Genomic DNA, 23,388 nt, shown 5'->3' with positions numbered 1-23,388 from the left:
ATTACCAAGCCATTCATTGAATTTTCACAAACATGTAATTTATCCTACTTTTGTTTGTTTTATTCGCTTGTTTAGTATTGCGAACAGAACTGACGTCAGACTTGTCTTAATCGCTGAAAATAAAGTAACTGTTTTATAATGGCGCCACCTTAGATACCCAATTCGCCTTGGGTGGTATCGGACAATCAGCTGATTTGTTTTTCTCATTCGCCGTGTACATTCGGATGTCAGCATAAAATGAAATGACGAAACGCCGTCCCATTCGCACTATCATCGTATGCTTTTAGGTCCGATTTCATTTCGGCTTTGCAACATAGTTCGTTTTTTTACTTTTTTCTTCTTTCTTTTGTCGTGATATTCCTATGTATAAAACGTTGTTGTTGGTCTAGCGCCACCACTTTTAATGATCACGCCTTGCCCAAAGCAGGCAATATATATATATATTTTATATAACATGATTGCATAAAAAATTGTAATATTTCATGGAAAATCGTATCAAAAAGTATAAAAAAATTGGCACACAAATTTAGATATTTCTTACTAAAAAACATTATTATAGCTAAGAAATGTATGTATTCAAAATATTTGTTATTGTAAAGTTTCCAAGTCAATTCTATCAATATTCTATTATTTTTAATGTTACCATAAAAATTCTTATTTAGCATAGCAACCCTGCCAATACGTTCAAGCAAACAGACGAACCACTCACCCTTACACACTCCTACTTGCCTTGGCAGGAGAATTTTTGTGAATTTTTCCGTAGATTTCAACGGGAATCCCCTTTTTATATGAATAATATGAGTAATTGTTTCATTTTTATATTATCATATCGTAATGCACGAGTCAATTCACTTTCAATTGAGTTGCTTTCATATATACTTGTTAAATTGTGATTAGAGGAAATAAAAGTCGCTTAAAAAGTTCGGACAGATATTTAGAAGCAAAATGTCTATAAACGAAAAAGATAGTGGTTATAAAGTGATAATGCACTTGCGGTATAGTGAATTAACAAATAAGATTTATCCGCCGGCGTTTTACCTAAGCCGCCCAAAAATACGTGCCATCTACAATGTAACCAGCTGTGACGAAGTTATTGATTGCGTACAACTTCCATACTTTAAAGAGCCAAAGGCAACATCTTATCCTTTAGATTTGAATAAGGGATTTGATCAATTCATTTTCCGTCGGGACGCAGAACCATATCAGCTTCTGAATAAAGTTCAAAAATTTGTTTTAGAGTCTGAAGAAAACGTATTGAAATTGAATGCTTCACAAAAGACACAAACTTGTGCGTCGAGTTCAACATCTTGCCCAGATAAGCAATCGGCTTTGGAGCCAAAACGTAAACAAATTTTGACCACACGTGGATTTTTGGCTCGTATCATGCTTACTCCATATCGGTTGAAGGGGTCTGAATATAACAGTATGACGTTTTACGCTACGAGATATTGTGGTATTCTTCACCTGATTGATTCGAACTATAAAATGGATCGTTTAAAAAAATGTTCATATCATTCAAAATTCGTGCAAGCGTGCTATTCTGGTTAGTACTTTAATTACACACATTAATGTGCACATATGTTTGTGATAGTCGTAACATCAGTAATTATCTAGTTTACAGGCCGGGTACAAAAATTGGTCATGGGTAGATACTAAGCTCTAATGGGGCATGAGCAATTTTGGCTAGGACTCCATACGATGGAACGTCACTTGTTTTGGGGAGAAATATTACGAATTTTCCAATGAAACTCACAGGAGATGTTTATTTAGTGCTTATTTTGCTAAAACTAACACCAACACTATTCAGTTAATAATAGTTTTTGAGTTATTTTTAATAAAATTTGTCTTTTGCCTTCACTAAATTTTGATGCAATAAGTGCACTTATCACATTTATTTTAATAATTATTCGGCTGAGCTTTCCTTTTCTACCACGATAAATTTGCTTATAATGTCTAAATGCGTGGACCGAATTTAAAAATTATAACACGCAAATGTAGTCACTATATCAGCCTTTTGATTTATATTCCATTTATAAATTAAAATTAAGAATTAATACCAATATTTAACGTTAAAAATACGTCTTTTTTGCATAAGCTTGAAAAAATGCCCGATTACAGACGCTTATTTCACTTAAATACAAACACAGAAAATTAACAAAATCACTTATAAACATTCTTTATTACATTAAAATTCGATTTAAAGCTATTTTTACTAAATAATAGTCCAAATTCTATTAAATTTCTATTATTACAAATGTTCTTCTAACCGTTTGTAATACTGTGCAGAATAAATTTGAGGAGCGAACTGTCAAACGAACGATGAGAGAGAGAAGAACAAAGCGAAATAAGAAAAACCCAGTCAACCAAAAGGGAACAATTCTTTTATTGTTATTTCTATTATTAATAGGGGCGCTTTTTTGATTTCAATTATACATATATATAACAAAAACAAATATTTTTACAAATACAAAATCGCGCGATTTTTATTCCAAATTTTCGCCTGCGGCGCTTTTTTCATTTCAAATATACATATATATTACAAAAACAAATATTTTTACAAATACTGAAAATTTGGAATAAAAATCGCGCGATTTTTAGTCCAAATTTTCGCCTGCGGCGCTTTTTTGATTTCAAATATACATATATATTACAAAAACAAATATTTTTACAAAAAAAAAAACTTTTATAAATAGTGAAATAATGCAAAATCGGACAATTTTTGACCTAAATTTTCGCCATCGGCACTCATAACTTTTACGATAAAACCGCGTTTTAATAAGTGCTATGAAATATAAAACCTAATTTAAATGCTTGCTGGGTTGACGACTGCTGTATACTCTTCTCTTTAACTGTATTTCAGTACAAACTGCAAATGCGGTCGGAAAAAACCTAATTTCTAAACTTCTCCTGGGGGTTCCATAGGGACACTAGGAGGTTGGGACTTTCACAGTTATAATGGTGTGACCTTGCTCTTTCTAATGGGCGTGGTGGATGGTGCCACGCCCCCTCCCTCTCCGCCCCCATTCAAATATATCGTGGTAGTAAAGGAAAGTTTTGCCAATTATTCAAACTACATTAACATACACACACATTTCTAACACTTTTTATTTATCTATACTATACTAATATATAAAGAGGAAAACTTTGTTTGTTTGTTTGTTACGAATAGGCTCAAAAACTACTGGACCGATTTTAAAAATTCTTTCACCATTCGAAAGCTACATCATCCACGAGTAACATGGATTATATTTTATTTTGGAAATAGGGCTCGAGATATAGGTCAAAACGTGGACCCGGGTAACCTTCGGATGTGTATGTACAATATGGGTATCAAATGGAAGCTGTTGGTGAATGCTTTAGTCCAGAGTATTTTTCATGCCGCTCTGTGACTGAAGTCTCGAGATATAGGTCAAAACGTGGACCCGAGTAACCTTTGGTTGTGTATGTACAATATGGGTATCAAATGGAAGCTGTTGGTGAATGCTTTAGTCCAGAGTATTTTTCATGCCGCTCTGTGACTGGGGTCTCGAGATATAGGTCAAAACGTGGACCCGGGTAACCTTTGGTTGTATATGTACAATATGGGTATCAAATGAAAGCTGTTGATAAGTGCTTTAATACGGGGTAATTTTCATACCTATTGATGACTAGGGTCTCGAAATATATGCCAAAACGTGGACTCGCCGTGTCTTTGAACCGAATTAAACCAAACTTACACACATTGTTAAGTAGGTATTGAAGATGATTTCCGTATAGTTTGAATACCTATTGGTAGATAGGGTCCCGAGATATAGGTCAAAACGTGGACCCGGGTAACCTTCGGACGTGTATGTACCATATGGGTATCAAATGAAAGCTGTTGGTGACTACTTTAGTACAAAGTATTTTTCATGCCGCTACGTGACTGGGGTCTCGAGATATAGGTCAAAACGTGGACCCGGGTAACCTTTGGTTGTGTATGTACAATATGGGTATCAAATGAAAGCTGTTGGTGAATGCTTTAGTTCAGAGTATTTCCATCCGCTCCGTGACTAGGGTCTCGAGATAGAGACCAAAACGTGGACCCTAGAATGTGTTTGTACAATATGGATATCAAATGAAAGCTGTTGATAAGTGCTTTAATACGAGGTAATTTTCATACCTATTGATGACTAGGGTCTCGAAATATATGCCAAAACGTGGACCCGCCGTGTCTTTGAACCGAATTAAACCAAACTTACACACATTGTTAAGTAGGTATTGAAGATGATTTCCGTATAGTTTGAATACCTATTGGTAGATAGGGTCTCGAGATATAGGTCAAAACGTGGACCCGGGTAACCTTCGGACGTGTATGTACAATATGGATATCAAATTTAACCTGTTGGTGAATGCTTTAGTACAGAGTATTTTTCATGCCGCTACGTGACTGGGGTCTCGAGATATAGGTCAAAACGTGGACCCGGGTAACCTTTGGTTGTGTATGTACAATATGGGTATCAAATGAAAGCTGTTGATAAGTGCTTTAATACGGGGTAATTTTCATACCTATTGATGACTAGGGTCTCGAAATATATGCCAAAACGTGGACTCGCCGTGTCTTTGAACCGAATTAAACCAAACTTACACACATTGTTAAGTAGGTATTGAAGATGATTTCCGTATAGTTTGAATACCTATTGGTAGATAGGGTCCCGAGATATAGGTCAAAACGTGGACCCGGGTAACCTTCGAATGTGTATGTGCAATATGGGTATCAAATGGAAGCTGTTGGTGAATGCTTTAGTCCAGAGTATTTTTCATGCCGCTCTGTGACTGAAGTCTCGAGATATAGGTCAAAACGTGGACCCGAGTAACCTTTGGTTGTGTATGTACAATATGGGTATCAAATGGAAGCTGTTGGTGAATGCTTTAGTCCAGAGTATTTTTCATGCCGCTCTGTGACTGGGGTCTCGAGATATAGGTCAAAACGTGGACCCGGGTAACCTTTGGTTGTATATGTACAATATGGGTATCAAATGAAAGCTGTTGATAAGTGCTTTAATACGGGGTAATTTTCATACCTATTGATGACTAGGGTCTCGAAATATATGCCAAAACGTGGACCCGCCGTGTCTTTGCACCGAATTAAACCAAACTTACGCACATTGTTAAGTAAGTATTGAAAATGGGTTTCGTAAAATGTGGTTGTAATTCGGAGCACTGGCAACGGGTACATCGTTCTTTTGAACCAGTCATAATGTCGCTTACTTTTTTAACGCTTGGGGCGGAACTGAACTGTCAAATTGACAGTGTGAGTTACAATGTGTCAATATTTCTTTCTGATTTGGATGCCATAAGGAAAAAGTAAGTGCAACATGTAAAAATTGTTTGTGAATTTTTTTGGAGTGGATTTTGGAACAGTGAATAATTTCTTACGAAATTTGAGAATTTAATGTGAAATCCGAATGAAATTATGTGTTCGTGGAAAAAAAATTTTTTTCGTTTTTTTTTTTTGAAAAATATAAATGGATAATGGTTAAAAAAGCTCCAATGCTTAATAAAACATATAAATTGAAACGAAAAATTCATGGATGATCATATGCGTTGATTTGAAATTTAAAAACAATCTTCTTTTTTCCTGATTTTCAATTTATATTTTATATTTACTCAAAAACAAATAGAAAAACAAAAAATATTGTTAATGCCAAAGCGCTTGAATAAAGAATAAAGAAATAAATAATATGAAAAGCATATATTTTCTGTTCTAAACCATATCTATTCTATTTTAGTGTGCCCAGCGAAGGGGGCCGGGTTTGCTAGTATATTATATACCATAAATTAACAATTTGAATTGCATTTATAACTTGCAAACTCTTGACGCGCCAGCTAAATTAACAATAACTGAAAAGCATGGCTAAAAGGAGTGCTGCCAGAAGCAAAAAATAGAATGCGATTGAAAACGAAGCAACATAGGAACATTATTTCCACACACTCTTTTTTGTTAGAATAATGAGGGAATGGGGGTTTACAACCTCTAAGGTGTATATATTGAGTTCATATATAGTATATATATAAATACAATATCGATATGATTTTCGAAATACAGTTCAGCTTCACGTAAAACTCCTGTGTGTAGCGGAGACGGTGTTGGACTATTAAGGGTTATTTTTTTGAAGTGCGGCCGAGGTCGCCTACGCCGAAAAAAGTTGTATGCAAAATTTTTTAATTATTCTTTTTTATATATACATAGATATTTAATATATAAAAAGGAATATATATCATATATTCATAATATAGAGAAAATTTGGAATAAAAAATCGCGCGATTACAGAAAATTTCCCGCGCTGTTTTTGTTTATTATCACATATGTATATATATATAGGTATATATATATGGTATGTATCAAATATTAATAATATAGTAAAAATCGAGCGATTTTTATTCCGAATTTTTACCAGCAGCGCTTGTTTTTGTTAAATAAAACGTATACATATGTACATATATATATATATATATATATATATCCATAGATAAACCTATATATAGCTGTATATATGCCTAGACGTATATAATATAGAAATAAACTATAAAATTTTATATTTTTATTCATTCATTATCTTCTAAAATGTTTTATATTGTTTATTTATAAGATGTCTGGCAGCACTTCTGCTTGCTGAAATAACCAAAACCGGAAAATTCTTGGTAAATTTTACAAATTTTGAAATCAAATAACTTAAAAACTATAGCTCAGCGACCGGTGAGTTTTTCACTTTTAGAAGGTAGAATACCCCCTCTAGAATATCAATACACACATACATACATATAAGACAAAGAAAGGATACTCATCAAAATTTTTTCAAGTATTAAACAACAAAATTTATTGTACAAGATATTCAAATTGGTTTAAAAAAAGTCAGAAATTTTAGCTTTGACGAGTTTTTCCTTTAATTTAAATATCTTGAAGATGTATTCGAAGATCAGTAAGCAGTTCAACACCCTTGACGTCATTCTGGTTTAGAGAAAAAGCTTTTAGTTTTCTTATTGCTAAATAAGCTTCTTCATTGGAAGTTAAGTTGTCGTCAATCTCATTTTCTAATTCATCTTCAGACCAGATGGATAACGATTCTTGGAAAACCATTAACACTTCAGTATTGATATTTTCCAAATCAGATAGTCTTCCAGGCTACCTTGAATTTCGCTCTGAACTCGATTAATAACATTGGAGAACGGAGCAAATGCTGATAGTGGATGGTCATCTTCTGCAGTCTAACCGCTATCGTTATTCGGCATATTTGTTTACCCAAACCCAGCTTTAATGAGTCTGTGGACTCATTTGCTCCCACGCTTTGTGTATGAAATAAACAACATCTTATAAATTTATTGATTTTAACAACTCCGTAGCGGAATTTGTCTCTTTCATCCGAAACAAAATGTGTTTTAAAAATAACGATTAGGCAGGAACTTAAAGTTTGTTACAACGCCTTGGTCAAGGGGCTGACAAAATGCTATTGTGTCTGCTGGGAGAAAAATAACTTTAACATTTTTCAATTTTAGATCGCTAGGATGGGGAGCCCCATTATCTAGAAATAGAACGACGCTCCGTTCTTGAAGTTGCATTTTTCTATCGAATTGCACGAGAAAATCTGTCATCAAATCAGACGTCATCCAAACCTTTTCGTTTGATCGCCACGTAACGGATAAATTGTTTAAATTTATGTTGTGAAGTGCGCAAGGTCTTGCAGAATTCTCAATAACAAAAAGGCGTTCCCTTTCTCCAGCCATATTGACGCAGTGTAAAATCGTGAGTCTGTCCTTAGCCATTTTGCATCTTTTAATGCAAATGTTGTATCGGGTAATGCTCGGAAAAACAAGCCAGTCTCATCTGCATTATAAATGGTTCGTGAATTATATCCTTCAATCAAATACGGTACCTTTGACATCATCTTGATGATACACTCAAAATCCTCGTAATTGAGTCTCACTGAAATTTGTTTAGCTTTGCTCCTTATAAGTGTGCCTGGCAAAGTTATGCATTTTTTGTTGCTTTCGAAACCATTCGTAGAACAATTTATCAATATTAAGATCTTTGGGGTGGGTTTGATGGGGCATGTGAAAAGGTGGTTAGTGTCGTGCGGGGTGCCTTCACATGTTGGACATATGTTTAGTATGTCGGGGTCGATTCTGGATAAGTAGGAGTTTAACCTACTACAGTATTTAGAACGTAGTTGTGCCAAGGTTTACGCGGGGCTTTGGTCTTTGTTTTTGATGATGCAAGTAGCTTGAGTTTTGATGATCTTACATTACTAAGTTTTTTTTCATTTTTATGTACATATTTCAATGATATTAACATTGTCTTTTAAACTCAACACTACTTTAGGTATTGCGATTCACGTATGCATACAATAAGAAACTAAGTGTATACGTATGTAAACACATATTTATGTTTTACTGCATTAAGAACAAGTTCTTCGTATTTAGGGGATTCCCCTCTATACATATAAGTATTATTGAACAGCTGTACGAATATGGTAGAGAGTAAACGTAAAAACCATATTGTACTGTCCCTTTATGGGGAATTAAATACTCTTTGGGGTGGAAAATAAATATGTGTCCGCGCCCTGTTATTTGAGGGTTGTCGGTTTTAGAGTGAAACATTTTCAAAAACCCTTGAGAATTTTTTAATACTAGGAAACTGCCCGTTTATGGGAAGTGTCCGTTTAAGAGTGGTATCCGTTAGGAGAGAGTACACTGTAAATATTGTATTAAATATTAATAAGATAGTGAAAAATTTTTTTTAAATAAAACATTCATGCGTATGAAATATTAATATATATAATATATATTTTTTTTAAATAAAATATTTTTTTAAAATAAATCTAAATACACCCATCAAATACAAATCCACAAACTCAAAATGCATACAATCAAACATATTTACATATTTTACTAAAGCTCAAGTATTAATATGTATACATATGTATACCCCCAACATATGTAAATATACATATCTATGTGTATCTATAAATATATATACATATATATCTATACATAGGCAAATATATGTACATATATAATAGGACTATGAATAAGTTCGTGCGGTTTTTTTCGAAATTTGAAACTTTATTGACGTAAAATGGTTACAAATTTAATATTCAAAGTATTGTCCATCGCTTACTACTACTTTTTCCCATCTTTCTGGCAATTCACGGATTCCCTTTGTGAAAAATTCGGTCGGTTTTGCCGCAATCCACGAATCGATCCATTTTTTGACTTCATCGTAATTACGGAAGTGCTGGTCAGCCAGGCCATGTTGCATCGATCGGAAGAGATAGTAATCGGATGGCGCAAGGTCTGGACTATACGGCGGGTGGGGTAGGACATCCCATTTGAGCGTTTCTAAGTATGTTTTGACCACTTGTGCAACATGTGGCCGAGCATTGTCATGTTGCAAAATAACTTTGTCGTGTCTATCGGCGTATTGCGGCCGTTTTTCTCGCAGTGCTCGGCTCAAACGCATCAATTGTAACAATCAACAGTAGCTCATAATACACAACACCCAGCTGGTCCCACCAGATACACAGCATAACCTTCAGGCCATGAATATTCTGCGCCGACGTCGATGTTGAAGCATGGAAAGGGGATCCATACGTTGCCCGACGTTTTGGATTGTCGTAATGGACCCACTTTTCATCGCCAGTCACAATTCGATGCAAAAAATCCTTTCTTTTGTGCCGTTGAAGCAGTTGTTCGCATGCCATAAAACGGCGTTCAACGTCTCTTGGCTTCAATTCATACGGCACCCAATGGCCTACCTTTCGGATCATTCCCATGGCTTTTAAACGTTTGGAAATGGTTGATTGATCAACTCCCAAAGTTTTTGCAACCTCTTCTTGCGTTTGAGCCGGATCTTGATCGAGCAATTCCTCCAATTCGGTATCCATGAACTTTGGCGGCGCACCCTCGCGTTCTTCGTCTTCCAAGCCAAAATCACCACTTTTAAAGCGTGCAAACCACTTCTGGCACGTTCGCTCAGCTAGAGCACGCTCACCATAAACTTCCACCAAGATACGATGACTTTCGGCTGCTTTTTTCTTCATATTAAAATAATGAAGAAGAATTCCCCGCAAAAACACATTATTTGGCACGAAATTCGACATTTTCAAGTGTGGTAAAAATATTGTTGTTTACGCTTCAAATAAAAAACTTATACTGACGTTTGTGCCTTACGACAGTAGCTCTCCAATGAATGTTTGGAAATGTGGATCGATGGAATAATAATCAAGTTACGCCATCTGTTGTAAAACCGCACGAACTTATTCATAGTCCTATTAGTTTTTTATTCATTTATTATCTTCTAAAGTGTTTTATATTGTTTATTTATAACATGTCGGCAGCGATTCTGCTTATCTCTTTAAATTCTATCTTAAATTATCTCTTTAAATGCTTTCTTAAATTATCTCTTTAAATGCATTTACCCATATCATCTCGATGAGTTATATGCGTGTGTAACGTAAGCCAGACAATAGTGCAATTTTTATTTCATTATAGGTATATTCATTATATTTTCAAAAATGTTTCTCTATTCTTAGCTAAAGGAAAAAAATATTGCAGACTTACAAACATCCTTCCAGTGAATGTCTCTGCAACACCAACTTTTCGCTAAATTACCCAATTTTAACAGTAAATTACTTAAAATCTATAAGCCTCTGGAGGGTGCGGTGTTCAGTTTGAAGATGGGGATACACCGCTCTGTCCCCCCTTTATATGTTTTTTTCAGCGTGTTGCATTATACTAATTTGCCTTGATCATAAATAGTCAAACCTTTTAGTCCCAATATTAATATTTCAAAAATAGATGCAAAACTCTTTCTTATGAAAGCGCTGCCAAAATGGCCATTTTTTATAAGCATTAATATGGTATTTTTGAACAAAAATTTTCAGTTTCCACGCCACCATTGATGTTGGTATTGTGTGCGCGGTTCCCCAGGAGGCTTGTATCATCCATAACACCTAGTTGTTCCTCTAGGGCCACCACCTTTAATGAATACGCGTGCTGTAAATGTGCTGTCAAATGAAAGGTTACTGAGAAAAAATAAATAAAATGAAAACGAGAAGAATACCAGTCAACCAAAATCGAATAATTTTTATGTACTGATTATTTTAGAAAATATGAAAAAGCGTTATGAAATCGGTAAGGGAAAGAATTCTGTTCCATTATACTGCTGTAGTAGAAAGAAGAACTCTATTAATTGATGGATATGATCCTGAGCGTGTTCATTTCCCTAAGGTCAACGGTCGTCAAAGCTCCTACGCGAACGAGCCACGTCACGCCAATATTTATTGACAGTATTTACATTTCGGCCGTCATAGCCGAATGGCTAGTGCCTGACTACCATTCGGAATTCAGAGAGAACGTACATACATATGTAGGTTCGAATCACGGTGAAACACTAAAATGAAGAAAAAGTGTTTTCTAGTAGCGGTTGCCCCTCGGCAGACAATGGCAAACCTCCGAGTGTATTTCTATCATGAAAAAGCTCTTCATAAAAAAAATCTGTCGTTCGGAGTCGGCTTGAGACTGCTTGCTGAACTTGCTTTCGCCTACTTTTCTTCTTCACAAACAAGTAGTTCTCCTTCCTTTTGTTTGTTTATTGATGGACTCTTACGACACGGCGAATTCGGAAGGCGCAACCATGTATTCCATCATCCTTGCTGAACGTAGTTGATTTCACGGGGAGTCCCCTTTTTATTTTCAATGTTCATATTTCATGCTTTTTCATAGACTCAAGCAGAGAACGTTAATATATAGAGAAGTCTCAATAACAGGAACGTATGGAATTTCGAGGGGTACTCGTCTCGCGAAGACTTTTTCACCACAGACACATTTTTCACCAAAAGTTAACATTAAGGGGCTGAATTACATATGTATGTACAGTGGCTCAATAAAGAACTCGGACAAACCTTAGTTAAAACTTTGTATAGAAAACACTGCTAAAATCAAGGCAATTTGAAACAATATATTTCGATTTCTAAATTCTTTATTTATATAATTTAAGAAATAACCAAAACATAAGATAAGTCGTGTGCACTCCTTTTTCAATAACAAAAAACTTTCAAAATGACTAGAATTCACGCCAAAAAAGAACTCGGACATCTGGCATCACTTCGTAATTTCTGACAGTTTAAATGGGGTAATCCCATTTTTTAAATTATATATAGTTAATTGAGGAACGATCGACAGTTTTGGAAGTAAATTGTGTCAAGAAAATTGTGTCAAGTACGCATTTTTTTTCTTTTTTGTAAAATGAGTCGACAACGTGGCCAAACTTCGGTGGAAGTGCGAAAAATAATTATTGAGCAACATAAAAATGGAAAAACCATGCGTGACATCGGCAAACTTGTAAATCGACCGCGATCAACTGTATGTGACACCATAAAACGCTTTAAAGAAACAAAATCTGTAGAAAACAAAGTGAAAACAGGACGGCCAAAGCTTTTTACGGACACTAACGAGTGGTGGATAGTAAACCAAGTTAGAGCAAGTCCTCATTTAAATGCTCCAAAACTTACAACACAAATTAAAGAATATCTTGAAATTGACTGCAATCCAGAAACTTTGCGATTAGTTCTAAGAAAAAACAACCTCAATGGCAGAGTCGCAAGAAAAAAACCCTACATTAGTAAGGAAAATAAAAACAAACGAATTAATTTTACAAAAACCTATAAAAATCTTGGTTTTGTTGATGGCATAATAGATCACAAGCGATATCTTTCAATTTTAAAAAGAAATTTAATTCAAAGTGCTGAAAAATTGGGTATAAACGAACAATTTTATTTTTACCAAGGCAAGGACCCCAATCATAAGGCGCTTGATGTTCGCTTGTGGTTGATGTATAACTGCCCGAAAGTGCTCGAAACTCCACCACAGTCCCCTGATATAAACGTCATTGAGCATTTATGGGCGCATTTGGAGAATAAACTCAAAAATCACAAAATTTCAAATAAAAAGGACCTCGAAGCTGCTCTTAAGGACGAATGGGCTAAAATTTATCCTTCCGTTTGCAGAAATTTGGTGGAGTCAATGCCGAAACGACTAAATGCTGTTATTAAATCCAAAGGGTTTCCCACAAAATATTAATTTTTATTTTTATTGGCTTTTAAAGTAAAATTAATTTCCATGTCCGAGTTCTTTTTTGGCGTGAATTCTCCTCATTTTGAAAGTTTTTTGTTATTGTAAAAGAAGTGCACACGACTTATCTTATGTTTTTGTTATTTCTTAAATTATATAAATAAAGAATTTAGAAATCGAAAAATATTGTTTCAAATTGCCTTTATTTTAGCAGTGTTTTTTATACAAAGTTTTAACTAAGGTTTGTCCGAGTTCTTTATTGAGCCACTGTATGTTATGTCTGTCTGTCTGGTGGTGTCTGGAAAATTTGTTAATTCCCTTCAACTGAATCAAAATACGCTTAACACATTGTGGTCGGGCGTTTTGTGCCAGTGCATTACGGCTGGAGCGGGTAATTTATTGAAAAATGTGCGCGAATTTTAAATTTGCTCGTATGATGTTTACTGTTAAACACAATTTACCGTTATTATTTTGATTTGTATATGTTTGTACATCGTAGTACTAGGTATGAGAAAGGGTAACAACAAACATTAATAACCCGTATATCTTTATTTCCCTTATTCTACCACCCATCTATAAAAACGTATAACTACGTGACCCGCGCTCTACCCACAGTTTGCGAAAAACGTATTTTTACGTGTCCCGTACACAATATGTTAAGAGGCACACAGGAAGATGCCATCTTCAAGATGGCATATGCAAATGTAAATTTGTGACTTTATATGGCGCATATGTATATGCTGTGTGTATGTATGGTCACTAGCCACTGCTCAAAATAAAACGGTAAAACTTCTCAAGAAATCCAGCGCGCATTCATAGGCGCGGCGCACATTCATAGGCACAGCGCACATTCATAGGCGCAGCGCACATTCATAGGCACATCATTGTGTCCTTCATATATCCTTGTTAAATTAATTAAAAGAAATAAAAATCGGTGAAACAGTTAAGACACAGATATTTGGAAGCAAAATGTCTATAAACGAAAACGTTAGTGGTTATAAAGTGATAATGCACTTGCAGTCTAGTGAATTAACAAATCAGATTTATCCGCCGGCGTTTTACCTGAGCCGCCCAAAAATACGTGCCATCTACAATGTAACCAGTTCTGACGAAGTTATTGATTGCGTTCAATTTCCATACTTTAAAGAGCCAAAGGCAACATCTTATCCTTTAGATTTGAATAAGGGATTTGATAAATTCATTTTCCGTCGGAAAGCAGAACCATATCATATTTTTGCAAAAGCTTGTGCGTCGAGTTCAACATCTTGTCCGGATAAGCAATCGGCCATGGGGCCGAAACGTAAACCAATTTTGACCACACGTGGATTATTGGCTCGTATCATGCTTACTCCATATCGTTTGAAGGGGTCTGAATATAACAGTATGACGTTTTACGCTACGAGATATTGTGGCATTATTCACCTGACTCAATTGAAGTTTGACCATGATAGTTCAAAAAACTGTTCATATCATTCAAAATTCGCGCAAGCCTGCTTTTCCGGTTAGTGCTTTTGGGTTGGCTTTCCATTGATTCCACGATAAATTTGCTTATAATGTTTAAGTGCGGGGAACGAATTTTTAAATTATAATTCAAATGTAGTCACTATATCAGCCGTTTGATTTATAGTACTTTTTCTTAATTTGCATTTAGAACTAATAGCAATATTTAAGGGGTTACATGGGATTCGTCGGGTAAAAAAAAAGCCTATTTTCAATATTTTTTTGCTATGTAAAAAATTATTTATTTAATTCAAACTTTTTTCTGTCTTATATATGTACATACAACTTTTTTCTGTCTTAGATACATATTTAAAAAATAATTTCTGAAATTTTCAAAAAAAAAAAAAAATTTCATCAAGATCGGTTGAGTAGTTTTCGAGAACATTTGACAACCGACTTTGAAAACACGGTTCCGAGAAAAACGCGTTTAAAGTTTTGAGTAACAATAAAAGTGGCTTGGAGCGCACACATTCCAAGACTGTTTATTATTCGGATCGACTTGAAAATTTAGGATAATATTCCTGAGATGTTGTAGAAATTAATAAGCAAAAAGAAAAAAATAAATCGATTTTTTGAACCAACGAAACCCATGTAACCCCTTAACGTTAAAAATGCTTAATTTTTGCATAAGCTTCAGAAAATGCTTATTTTACTTAAATACAAACAGAAAAGTAACAATATTCACTTATAAACACTCTTTATTAATTCAAGATTTGATTTAATGCTATTTTTACTCAATAATACGAATTTTATTAAAATTCTATTATTACAAATTTTCTTCCAAATGTTTGTCAGTGATACTCTTTTAATACTCATGATGTATTACTGAAAAGAAAGTTTCTTAATTTCCATCGGAATCTTATGTTTGTATTATTTTCATTATTATTATTCCAATTTTAGATTCACCCGATTTGGAACCCAATACCAATGTGCCTGTGGACGAAAATAACATAATTTTTAGTATTTATCAGACTACATTGAAAGAATTCGACCTAATCTATTCAGCTGAAATTCAGGGTATAATTTCAGATCATAAGATTAATGATATGTAAGTATTATTTTTTTAATAGCATATAAATTTAATTTTTTAACTAGCTATGGCAGCAATAATTAATTAGTCGTTTAATTTTCGATGGATTTTAAAGAAAGTGTGTTTTTTAGCTATACCAAAAATGTTTGAGCAAGTCTTTATAACTGTAAGTTTCGTCTTTTTTATGAGAAATATTAGGAGTTTTCTAATGAAACTCGCGGGAAATGTTGGTTGGGTGTTTATTTTGATAAAACTAGCGCCAACACTAGTAGTTGATAATAAATTAAAATTTGTCTTTGATCTTCAACAAATTTTTATAAAGGGTTTTCCAATAAGAGGTATTATAATCAATGGTTTCGATGCTTGTGTGGCAGGTAGCGCCATCTTGTTGAAAATAAATACCATCTAATTCCGGCCATAAAAAATCGTTAATCATCTCTCGATAGCGCAATCCATTCACCGTAACTGTTGCTCCAGCTTCATTTTCAAAAAAGTAAGGTCGCCTACAACAGCAATATTTTCGGCTCTTTTTGAGCTACGTGCACGGGTTTTATTCTTTACATCACTAACTTGTCCCAACGTTCGATTTTTTTCACCAATTTCTGTATCGCGGTCCGACAAGGTGCTCAACGATGACCCAAAAATGTTCGAGTTTTACGAACCGTCTCTGCCAAATTTTCCCCATTTTTATAGTGAATTTTAATAATTTCAGTGCATTGTTTAAGCGTGATTCGTTTCATTTTTATTAATGGCGTAGTTTCTACTTGTGAAATATCAAAAACGACAGCTTCAAAAGTGAATTCTACCGAAATAGCGGGGTATTCAAAATAACACCTGTTATTGGAAAACCCTTTATAATAAGTGCACTTATCACATATATTTTCATTATTTACAACTGTGTAACATTTACAAGTAGTACACACACGTTTTAACAATTTTTTTCTATACAATAAATAAAGCATTGAAATTGCATTAATAAACCACAAAGCTCCTGACGTCGCAGCCGAATTAACAATTAAATTTTAAAATAAAAAATTAATAAATTTCATGCATGGAGTGCACCAAGTGTACAGATCTAATATTGATTTCTTCTTAAGTCGCTGAAAATACGCTGTATAGTTATAGGCGCCTTCTATTTGAGTACGGTTATAAAGGGTGTTTTTTTTAGAGGTTAGGTTTTCAAGATGAAATAAAACGTATATAATTTAATGTTATGGCCAAGAATTTAGCTTTATTATAAAGATAAGGGTTTGCCATTATGTTTTAAAAATGATTTTCCGCCGCGGCTGGCTCGAATAAATTCCAGCCGAGAGGCCCAATTTTCGACCACTTTTTGCAGCAATTGGGGCCGTATGTCAGCAATAACGCGCCGAATATTCTCTTCCAAGACGTCAATCGTCTCGGGCTTATCTGCGTAGACAAGCGACTTCACATAGCCCCACAAGAAATAGTCCAGCGGTGTTATATCGCACGATCTTGGAGGCCACGCCACAGGTCCACGGCGCGAGATAATGCGCTCACCAAAAGTTTCCTTCAATAAATCGATTGTTGCGTTGGCTGTGTGGCATGTAGCGCCGTCTTGTTGGAACCAAAGGTCGTCCACATCAACATCGTCCAATTCAGGCACGAAAAAGTCATTAATCATGGCTCTATAGCGCTCTCCATTGACTGTAACATTATGGCCGGCTTCATTTTTAAAGAAATATGGACCAATGATTCCCTCTGCCCATAGAGCACACCAAACAGTGACTTTTTGAGGATGTAACGGCGTCTCAGCAATGGCTTGTGGATTATGTTCACTCCAAATGCGACAATTTTGCTTATTGACATGCCCATTCAACCAAAAGTGAGCTTCATCGCTGAACAAAATTTTCTTGTGAAAATCTCGTTTTTGGCCCTAATTTGCACGATTTGCAAACGTTGTTCAGGTGTAAGTCTATTCATTAAGAAATGGCAAACCAAACTGAGCATAAATCAAGTGACAGCTGTCAAAAAGACCATCTACGAAAAAAGTAGTGCCAACTTGAAAACCTAACCTCTAAAAAAACACCCTTTACCTCATTAAACTGGTATAACTCGTTATAGTACAAACACATGTCATTTAAGGCAGCTCTATTCCAGCGTTGCCAAGATATGTTCATTTATGTCAGTTCCTTTATCTATTCGCCACTTGTTAACGCTTGGCGAAAAGAAGATACCTACAATTTGCAAGAATTCAGAAAAACTGCGTTATCTATACATTTATTAAAAAGTTTACCGATTGGGATAAATATTAAAGTTGAATGTAATTAAAGAAATGGGAGCAAGACCCTCATGATTCAAACTATCACTATTTTCCAGATAAGCGATTCGAATCAATTCTCAGGGATGTCCAATGGCAACCGGTCAATTAAATGGTTATTATTTGAATCACATTTATCGTACACCTCTTAAAAAAAATTTGCGAATAGATTGCAAGAGTCAATAAGACTGTCCGAAGCAATAATTTCATAGACAAAACTAGTTCGATAACCATTTTTTTGCGCTTGTAGTTGATGCAAAAACTATTGGGGTTGGTTCTTAACTTTGATTCGACATTTAACATACGCTGCCTGAATAAAAAATTAATATACAAAAATATGATCCTTATCTATATACATATATATAAATTAAGCCGAAAAAAAGTGTGCATTTGTCCGGGGTAATCTCAGCAACGCGTGTAAGGAAAACAATGAAAGTTTCACACATTGTTGATGTTGCTTTGGCAAAGGTTTCTGTGAAGTTTGGTTGAAATCCGATAAAAGCTTCAAATTAAAGCAGACACATCTAAAATACCATCAATTAATAAAATGTTACTATATATATCTATAAGAAGCTCGTCATGTATTTGAGAACTCGTCTAGAGTCATTGTATAATCATATCATATACTTAAAACTATTGTTTATTTTAGTACATAACATTATTAATACCAAATAAATAATCAACTTAAAAAAAAAAAACCGTACCGCGTGTGTGTGCGGTGCGTCGGTTAACTGAGTGTGTTTTTGCTATTTGCCGCACGTATTTTTTGTACCGCACATAGCATTCATTAGAATTGAATTCATTTTGGTCGTGTGTGTCTGGGCCGATTATTATGAAATTTGGTATATATATATATATTTTTCCACGGTGAAGGTTAGTATAATAGGCTTATTGATTCCACTCGCCACCAGGTGGCGCTGCCGAGGGCTAAAATGAGGACCCGGGTAACCCTAGGATGTGTTTTTACATTGTGGGTATCAAATCAAAGCTACTGATGAGTGCGTTAATACAGAGTATTTTTTAGATCTCTGAGTCACCAGGGTCTCAAGATATAGCCGAAAAGGTGGACCAAGGTACCCTTGGATGTGTTTGTACAATATGGGTATCAGATGGAAGCTGTTGATGAAAGCTTTTAAGTGAAGTAATTTTTACTGCCCGTTTCCGGGATAAAGAAAGGAGATGGAGCTGGAGATGGAAGAGAAGAAGGAATAGCTACAGAAAGAGGAAAAGGAAGAGGAAGACCACTTATTATAAAAATTACGTAGTAAAAAGGAAAAGTTTGGTCGTGCCTTAGTGCTGCTGGCAGGTGATTTTAGACAAACACTGCCTGTTATTCCTCGAGCAACTGTAGTAGATGAATTGGCTGCACGTTTGAAATCATCATATTTGTGGAGACATGTTCAAACACTCAAACTAACTACAAATGTACGTGTTCTTATGCAAAATGATCCATCAGCTGCTGAATTTTCACAGCAATTATTGGATATTGGAAATGGCAAAGTTCCTGTCGATAATTTAACCGGCTTAATAACTTTACAACCAAACTTTTGTCAAATAAGTCAAACGAAAGAACAGTTAATTCAAAGTATTTTCCCAAATTTGCCTCAAAATTAAAAAAATCATGATTGGCTTAGTGAACGAGCCATCATGGCTGGCAAAAATAAAGATGTGAATGAAATGGATGCTGCTATTTTGGCTAACATACCAAGTCCAGAACAAACATATCGATCCGTTGACACTGTTACAAATCAAGATGATATTGTAAATTATCCTACTGAATTTTTGAATTCCTTTGATTTACCTGGATTACCGCCACATATGCTAAACTTGAAAATAGGAGCACCGATTATTATGTTGAGAAACATAAATCAACCACGACTATGTAATGGCACTCGATTAACAGTTAAGAGATTGATGAATAACGTCATTGAAGCAACAATTTTGAATGGAAAATACTCTGGTGAAGACGTTTTAATACCGCGAATACCAATGATACCATCGGATATGCCCTTTGAATTCAAACGTCTTCAAAAAAAAAAAATTAATATATTAATTTTGGTCTGCTGCGAGTTCGCCAGCAACATTTTATCTGCAGTTTCTTTAAATCGTCTTAAAACTAAAATATCCATAGCCGAAGCATCAATTTGTTCTGCCCATTGTATAGCCTTGGAAAAAATATTTTTTGCTTCATCGCTATTTATAGTATTTACCGCTTCAACTATGGTGCAATCAGAATCAGCTTCTTCTATATTATTATTTTCCACCACAGACTGTACAATTTCCTGATCAGAAAAATCGTAGTCGAATTCATCTATTCCTTCTATTCGCCCAATTATTTATGAATTCAATGTCATTCTGTGAGTCTGGATTAATTGATGCGATGATAGTTTGAATTTCATTCAAATCTGGATTATTGACTGTAAGTTGAGCCAGAGGTATCGAATCTTCCTCGCTCCGTTCTTCGCTGTGACTCCCCAACAACTCCTTCCAACTGTGTACAATATTTTGTTGTGATATACCTAACCACGCATTGTTTAAAAATGTAACAGCATTTCGCAGCGTAAAGTTTTTTAATGCAATTCCAAGATCTGTATTGTCCGTAATGAGATGATTTAAAAGCTGTTTTCGGTAAGTGACTTTTATATTTTGAATTAAATCTTGATCTAACGGATATATGACTGCTGTGCAATTAGGTGGAAGAAACACAATTCGGAAATTCGGATCCGTTCCAAGATCTTCCGAACCTACGTGGCATGGCGCATTATATGGTAAATTACAGGCAGATCAAAATTTTTAAATGATCGTGGATTAACTGATTTGCCTATTACCAACAATGGTAACTTATGTGTGCCCGAAGCGTTACAACAAGGCATAAAAGTTATACGATCTTTCGAAATTTTTCTACCGGATGCGGATTTTTCGTGCGAGTGCACCATTGTTGTTGTAGGAATAACTTTCCAAAAAGCTGCAGATTCATCTGCATTATAAATCTGCTCATTGTCTAGCTCCATTTCTTCAATGATATTTTTAAGTTTCTGCCTAAACGGTCCTACTGCAGAGACATCACTGCTAACTTTTTTACCACAAATTTTTAATTTTCTTATGCCATGTCGTGCTTTAAACTTTTCGATCCAACCTAGACTTGCTGTAAAATCGTTTTTGCCAGTTATTTGTGTTACGCCAAATGGCCTATAGTTTTAATTATTAATTTAAGTAATTATCCGAAATGAATTTTTATAAAATTGTTCAAAGTATATTCTGCCATAATAACACTATATATATATGTATAAGTACATAGAATAACATAACATGACATTAATTATATATGCTCCGTTAGTTAAGTTTTCCTATATAAACATGAAGTAGAAAATAAAGAAGTCACTTGTGAATTTACAACGAACGCGCTCGCTGGTTATATTTCAGGCAATTGTTGTGTTCGCGCATCCCTCCCAAAATAATTAATCTTAAAAAGGCTTAAGATTTTTCAATTTGATTGTAGAAATATTTTGCTTTGGTTTGAATAATTTCGGTTGATATAGGAATATGCTGGTGCCTCTGTTGGATAAACCAAGTCATTAAGGCCTCCTCCATATCAGCATGTTCTCCAAGCTTCATAGTCTGCCTTTTTTCTGAAAAGTGTCACTAAGTTAATTAATTGTAAACTAAATTTCATTAAATGTTCACTAACCAGGTTTCTGTTCACATTTAGTCGCGAATTTTCTAATGGCATCACGTTTCTTTTTTATGTCAAAAACAGTAGATTTGTTGACACCAAATTCTGTTTCAAACCATCTTTAAGGTGCTCGAGCTCACGAACAATCGCTGGTTGTGATTTTCCAGCCAAATATAATGCAATCACACTATTAAGTTTGAAATCCATTACGGATTTTCTTTTTTCGCGTTTACTCTCGGCAAAATGCCTCCGCGCACTTGTTAACAATACTCTGGACTGTCATTTAGCCAATTAACAGACAGCTGATGCCCGTGCATCAGCTGCGCGAGCGGTCTGAAGTTGGTTACACTTCGAATGCCGGACCCTGTAGAACGCCTATTTATTATTACGCATATATGTAAATATATATATATATACATATATATGTGTACTTAATTCGTTTCAGTCATAATTTGGATGAAATTAATGAATGTAGATTCGTGTTGACGAAACTACTCCCGGAGAAGCCAATCGAAGATATATTCGACCATCCGAAATGCATGCTTTTCTGGTTACAGTCATATTTGACAAACGTAAACGATATCTTTATTGGTGTGCGAAATTTGGACGGTGTGGTGAATACTCCAGTGCAGATGAAGCGAGTACAGGATATGCCGAAAGTAAAATGACAAAATTTTCGTTTTTAATTACAATATATATATTTATTTAGTTAAAATATATTTTTCTTGTTTCATTTTAGAATCGATTTTGGCAGCCGCATATTTGTATACGATTTCTGCACATCATGTTATCCTTGGTAGAAGAAACTATGGCCAAAGTTGACTGCCCATATACGACTTACGAATTTAAGTATGACTGCTACGCAAAATGTATTAAACTGAAAATTCATAATGGTAAATCAGAATACTCTCTGTTATCGGAGGAATATATTAAAAAATGTAAGGAACGAACAAATTTCAAATAATTTTACTACAAACTCGGACGATGGCTGTAACAGCAAAGTTTGAAAAAAAAGTCAACAAAAAAGATCTAGTTTCAACTCATTTCTTACATATACATGTATGCATGTATACATATAATTTTCTACATAAAACACCACTTTTAGCTTATCCTTTACGATTACTTAATAATTACATTGTGTTTAATTTTTTTGGTTATCAACATCAATAAACAAACAAAAAAATACCCATATATGTATGTATATAGTTTTATGTCATCCTGGTGGTCAGTTGACTTAGCTATACTTTATCGTTTTACGCCCGCCCTCTTAAATCCCCCATTTTTAATTTTGAAAAATTGGCACGGGGCTTATAATAAAAAACCCTAAGAGCTCCGAGTATCCATTCTTATGAGCTCAGCTCAATTGCAGGTTAATAATTTAGACATCGATCATAATCAGAGAACCTTGATGGGGTTACATTTTATTCAAAACTGTTAATTCTTGGGGAACTCGCATACTATACTCATATATAGTTATTGTAGTGTAAGCTTTAATTTTTTATGTGTTATTTTTTGTTTTCGAAGGGTTAGCATTTTTATTTCGTCTGCTATGTTTAGGTAATACATTAACAGAAAGTGATAACAGTTTGATGCCAATTGTGTGGCTGACTCGAAATGAAATTTAAAATATGAACTTTGTCGATTTACACCTAGTTACACAGTCCACCCCAAGTATTCGACTTCTAGTGTAGTGTGAGAAACATAATCAAAGACTAGTTGGATTTTGACTGCTCTTAAACATTGAGCTCAAAAACAAATTATAAATTAAGAACGTAGAAAATATTGTGAAATACATGCATACCAAGCTAAACAGGA

At 34.7% G+C, this 23,388-nt stretch overlaps 1 protein-coding gene across 2 annotated transcripts; it reads left to right on the top strand.

The window, feature by feature from the left end:
• Positions 1-811: 811 nt before the first annotated feature.
• Positions 812-22,764, top strand: LOC129235442 (decapping nuclease DXO homolog). Of its 2 annotated transcripts, none has more exons than XM_054869277.1 (4): positions 812-1,543; positions 15,490-15,637; positions 22,019-22,232; positions 22,313-22,764. In XM_054869277.1, the coding sequence occupies exons 1-4, from the start codon at positions 946-948 to the stop codon at positions 22,535-22,537; spliced, it is 1,185 nt and encodes a 394-aa protein (XP_054725252.1). In that variant the 5' UTR covers positions 812-945; the 3' UTR covers positions 22,538-22,764. The 2 variants fall into 2 exon arrangements, with proteins under 2 accessions (XP_054725252.1, XP_054725253.1); XM_054869278.1 differs by lacking the exon at positions 812-1,543 and adding an exon at positions 14,044-14,590.
• Positions 22,765-23,388: the final 624 nt, after the last annotated feature.

This window comes from Anastrepha obliqua, chromosome 1, assembly GCF_027943255.1.
Source record: "Anastrepha obliqua isolate idAnaObli1 chromosome 1, idAnaObli1_1.0, whole genome shotgun sequence".
Lineage (NCBI taxonomy): Eukaryota > Metazoa > Arthropoda > Insecta > Diptera > Tephritidae > Anastrepha > Anastrepha obliqua.
This window is presented reverse-complemented; position numbering and strand designations above follow the sequence as displayed.